The sequence below is a fragment of the Myxocyprinus asiaticus genome, chromosome 29 (assembly GCF_019703515.2).
Source record: "Myxocyprinus asiaticus isolate MX2 ecotype Aquarium Trade chromosome 29, UBuf_Myxa_2, whole genome shotgun sequence".
NCBI lineage: Eukaryota > Metazoa > Chordata > Actinopteri > Cypriniformes > Catostomidae > Myxocyprinus > Myxocyprinus asiaticus.
The window spans coordinates 602,501-607,500 of record NC_059372.1 but is presented as its reverse complement, the minus strand read 5'-3'; the positions used below and the strand labels follow the sequence as shown (position 1 = coordinate 607,500).

The window sequence follows — 5,000 nt, the reverse complement described above, 5'->3', positions numbered from 1 at the left end:
TGATGGGCGGAGTCTTCTCTGAATCACTACTGTACAATACTACAGGAGCTCCCGTCCTGCCCCGCCCACTATCTGAGCTTGAGCTGTGATTGGCTCGTGTCTCCGTTGGAGGCTGTATCTGCTTTGGATTCAGAATCTGATTCAGTCTGATTTGATTCTGTTCACACTGACTGTGATTCAGATCCTGGTTCTGGTGTGTTCGGGTTTCTTTCATCTTTCCCTCAGTGCTGTTTCCTCCTTCTGCAAACACAGGCCTCACCCACAATCCACTGCTGTCACTGAGAGCTACAACACACACACACACACACACATGGGAGGTCAAAGGTCAAAGACATCACAATGTGTGTGTGTTTAATTCAGTTAGAAACAGGTATATGGGTCTGTGTACCTGTCAGATTAGTCTGGTCCAATACAGGTTCCAGAGGTGTGAATGAACTACTATAATTCAACACACCAAAATCAGAGTGTTTCGTCGCTTCTCTCTTTGTCGTCTCTCTCTCGTCCTCTCTCATCCCTCTCTCCTTCTCTCTGGACAGATGCAGAACTACAGCCTGTGCACCTAAAACAGGAACACAATCAGAGCTGGTCCGGTCTGGACACAACTTCACATTTTGACTTGCCCTGTCATGACCAAAAAATTAATGTTTTGGTCTCAAGGAAAAAATAAACAATGTTGATATTTATAGCAAATCAAGTGGCATTAATGTATATCATACTGTCCTTAATAAAGAAGCTGCATCACAACCCAAATGAAATAATGAAATAATCAATATTAAATCGAAAATATGTTTTTAAAGAGACTTTTTAAAGCACCAAAGATAAGGCAAAACATTTATATGGAAATAATAATTACAATGTATCACACACTTAAATGCTACATTTGTGTTTTGAGAGAGAGGAACAGAACGAAAGAATACCTGGCAGGTGTGTGTCACTACTAGCAGTATTTTGAGGGGTAGAGGAGGTTTTGGAAGCTTCCCACTGAGGAACAGGAGAAAAAACACTCTCCATCTACACACACACACACACACACACACACACACACACACACAGTGGGTTGTATTTATTATAATGACTGGCAATGCATATAAATCCTTCATGACATGTGACTGTATTACCTGCTCCTGATTGGTCAACAATCTCAAAGCCTCTGCCCAATGAGAGCGCATCATTCCCTGCAGGCGGGACACAAGCTCCTCCCTGTGCGTCTCCAGTCTGCGTTTAGACGCTGCCATGGAAACCAGCTCCTCTTGCACCTCTGACAGTCTACATACACACAAACACACATTACAACAGCGTAACACAGAATACTCAGTCACTGTAGTGTTGTAATGCAGTGGTACAGTACTTGTTCTGGTAGAAGTGTGTGAGCTGCTGTAGTTTGTGCTCTTTCTCCTGTAACTGTGTTCTGAACTGATCCAGCTGAGCCGACAGATCTCGCTCATGACGTGCACTCAGATCCAACAACTGCTTCCTACAACACAACAGAGGACAGGAGCTGTGAATCATGTGTGTGTGCTGTCAGTTTCACTCAACTGTTATTGTAAGATCCAGTATAAAGATGCATCAGTGTGATTATGTACTGAAATCAGCGTGATTCTGAACTAACTTAACTGAGATTCTGAGATCAGTGTGATTTTTCAAAAATATAATCAGTGAGATTCTGAACTGACATCAGTGTAATGCTCAGATCAGTACAATTCTGAACTGAGATCACATAGATTCTAAAAACTAATTTAATCAGTGAGATTCCGAACTGAAATCAGTGTGATTCTGAACTACCTTAACTGAGATTCTGAGATCAGTGTTATTTTAAAAAATATAATCAGTATAATTCTGAACTGAAATCAGTGTGATTCTGAACTGAGATCATTGTAAAGCTGGCTCTACACTAACAGTCAGAGGTATGACACACTTGCTGATTAAAAATGGTGGAGGGGAGACACACATAACGACTCACCACAACTCTCTCTCTCTCTGATCCCAGTCATGTGGAGCTCGCCAAAATAACAATATGTGTAAAATTGCAATAGAGTGATTGGGTTGTTTTGAGATCTGTAGCTTGCTTGATTGTTCCAAAACACGGACTAAACTTAAAAATTAATATCAGCTAGTGTAGAGCTAGCTTAATTTTGAACTAAGATACGTGTGATTCTGAGATCAGTGTGATTCTGAATTGAGATCACAAAGATTATAAAATCAGCATGATTCTGAACTGAAATCAGCATGATTCTGAACTGGATCATAGTATTTCAGAACTGATATCTGTGTGATTCTTAACTGAGACCCATGTGATACTGAACTGAGGTCAGTGTGATTTTAAACTGAAATCAGCATGATTCTGAACTGAAATCAGTGTGATTCAGAACTGGATCATAGTATTTCAGAACTGATATCTGTGTGATTCTTAACTGAGACCCATGTGATACTGAACTGAGGTCAGTGTGATTTTAAACTGAAATCAGCATGATTCTGAACTGAAATCAGTGTGATTCAGAACTGGATCATAGTATTTCAGAACTGATATCTGTGTGATTCTTAACTGAGACCCATGTGATACTGAACTGAGGTCAGTGTGATTTTAAACTGAAATCAGCATGATTCTGAACTGAAATCAGTGTGATTCTGAACTGGATCATAGTATTTCAGAACTGATATCTGTGTGATTCTTAACTGAGACCCATGTGATACTGAACTGAGGTCAGTGTGATTTTAAACTGAAATCAGCATGATTCTGAACTGAAATCAGTGTGATTCAGAACTGGATCATAGTATTTCAGAACTAATATCTGTGTGATTCTTAACTGAGACCCATGTGATACTGAACTGAGGTCAGTGTGATTTTAAACTGAAATCAGCATGATTCTGAACTGAAATCAGTGTGATTCAGAACTGGATCATAGTATTTCAGAACTATCTGTGTGATTCTTAACTGAGACCCATGTGATACTGAACTGAGATCAGTGTGATTTTAAACTGAAATCAGCATGATTCTGAACTGAAATCAGTGTGATTCAGAACTGGATCATAGTATTTCAGAACTGATATCTGTGTGATTCTTAACTGAGACCCATGTGATACTGAACTGAGGTCAGTGTGATTTTAAACTGAAATCAGCATGATTCTGAACTGAAATCAGTGTGATTCAGAACTGGATCATAGTATTTCAGAACTAATATCTGTGTGATTCTTAACTGAGACCCATGTGATACTGAACTGAGGTCAGTGTGATTTTAAACTGAAATCAGCATGATTCTGAACTGAAATCAGTGTGATTCAGAACTGGATCATAGTATTTCAGAACTAATATCTGTGTGATTCTTAACTGAGACCCATGTGATACTGAACTGAGGTCAGTGTGATTTTAAACTGAAATCAGCATGATTCTGAACTGAAATCAGTGTGATTCAGAACTGGATCATAGTATTTCAGAACTATCTGTGTGATTCTTAACTGAGACCCATGTGATACTGAACTGAGGTCAGTGTGATTTTAAACTGAAATCAGCATGATTCTGAACTGAACTCAGTGTGATTCAGAACTGGATCATAGTATTTCAGAACTGATATCTGTGTGATTCTTAACTGAGACCCATGTGATACTGAACTGAGATCAGTGTGATTTTAAACTGAAATCGGCATGATTCTGAACTGAAATCAGTGTGATTCAGAACTGGATCATAGTATTTCAGAACTGATATCAGTGTGATTTTAATCTGAAATCAGCATGATTCTGAACTGAAATCAGTGTGATTCAGAACTGGATCACAGTATTTCAGAACTGATATCTGTGTGATTCTTAACCGAGACCCATGTGATACTGAACTGAGGTCAGCGTGATTTTAAACTGAAATCAGCATGATTCTGAACTGAAATCAGTGTGATTCAGAACTGGATCATAGTATTTCAGAACTGATATCTGTGTGATTCTTAACTGAGACCCATGTGATACTGAACTGAGGTCAGTGTGATTTTAAACTGAAATCGGCATGATTCTGAACTGAAATCAGTGTGATTCAGAACTGGATCATAGTATTTCAGAACTGATATCTGTGTGATTCTTAACTGAGACCCATGTGATACTGAACTGAGGTCAGTGTGATTTTAAACTGAAATCAGCATGATTCTGAACTGAAATCAGTGTGATTCAGAACTGGATCATAGTATTTCAGAACTGATATCTGTGTGATTCTTAACTGAGACCCATGTGATACTGAACTGAGGTCAGTGTGATTTTAAACTGAAATCGGCATGATTCTGAACTGAAATCAGTGTGATTCAGAACTGGATCATAGTATTTCAGAACTGATATCAGTGTGATTTTAATCTGAAATCAGCATGATTCTGAACTGAAATCAGTGTGATTCAGAACTGGATCATAGTATTTCAGAACTGATATCTGTGTGATTCTTAACTGAGACCCATGTGATACTGAACTGAGGTCAGTGTGATTTTAAACTGAAATCAGCATGATTCTGAACTGAAATCAGTGTGATTCAGAACTGGAACATAGTATTTCAGAACTGATATCTGTGTGATTCTTAACTGAGACCCATGTGATACTGAACTGAGGTCAGTGTGATTTTAAACTGAAATCAGCATGATTCTGAACTGAAAGCAGTGTGATTCAGAACTGGATCACAGTATTACAGAACTGATATCTGTGTGATTCTTAACTGAGACCCATGTGATACTGAACTGAGGTCAGTGTGATTTTAAACTGAAATCAGCATGATTCTGAACTGAAATCAGTGTGATTCAGAACTGGAACATAGTATTTCAGAACTGATATCTGTGTGATTCTTAACTGAGACCCATGTGATACTGAACTGAGGTCAGTGTGATTTTAAACTGAAATCAGCATGATTCTGAACTGAAATCAGTGTGATTCAGAACTGGAACATAGTATTTCAGAACTGATATCTGTGTGATTCTTAACTGAGACCCATGTGATACTGAACTGAGGTCAGTGTGATTTTAAACTGAAATCAGCATGATTCT

At 38.5% G+C, this 5,000-nt stretch overlaps 1 protein-coding gene and 1 long non-coding RNA gene across 6 annotated transcripts in view; one reads left to right on the top strand and one right to left on the bottom strand.

Moving 5' to 3' along the window:
- Positions 1-5,000, bottom strand: part of cntrob (centrobin, centrosomal BRCA2 interacting protein) — a 19,011-nt gene that overhangs the window by 947 nt on the left and 13,064 nt on the right. For both annotated transcript variants that reach the window (XM_051661583.1, XM_051661582.1), the window contains exons 13-17: positions 1,349-1,474; positions 1,119-1,266; positions 918-1,011; positions 389-559; positions 1-285 (exon numbers count right to left, since the gene is read on the bottom strand). The exon at positions 1-285 is cut by the window's left edge and continues 83 nt beyond it. In XM_051661583.1, coding sequence (XP_051517543.1) covers positions 1-285; positions 389-559; positions 918-1,011; positions 1,119-1,266; positions 1,349-1,474 — 824 coding nt within the window. The remainder of the gene's footprint in view (positions 286-388; positions 560-917; positions 1,012-1,118; positions 1,267-1,348; positions 1,475-5,000) is intronic.
- The window catches only part of LOC127419850 (uncharacterized), a 3,142-nt gene continuing 445 nt past the window's right edge, over positions 2,304-5,000 (top strand). For 2 of the 4 annotated variants that reach the window (XR_007893735.1, XR_007893736.1), the window contains exons 1-3: positions 2,435-2,569; positions 2,832-3,090; positions 3,353-3,480. This is a non-coding gene — a long non-coding RNA (uncharacterized LOC127419850). Of the gene's footprint in view, positions 2,570-2,831; positions 3,091-3,352; positions 3,481-4,091; positions 4,202-5,000 lie in introns of those variants that run through there. The other 2 variants (XR_007893734.1, XR_007893733.1) reach the window with 2 other exon arrangements.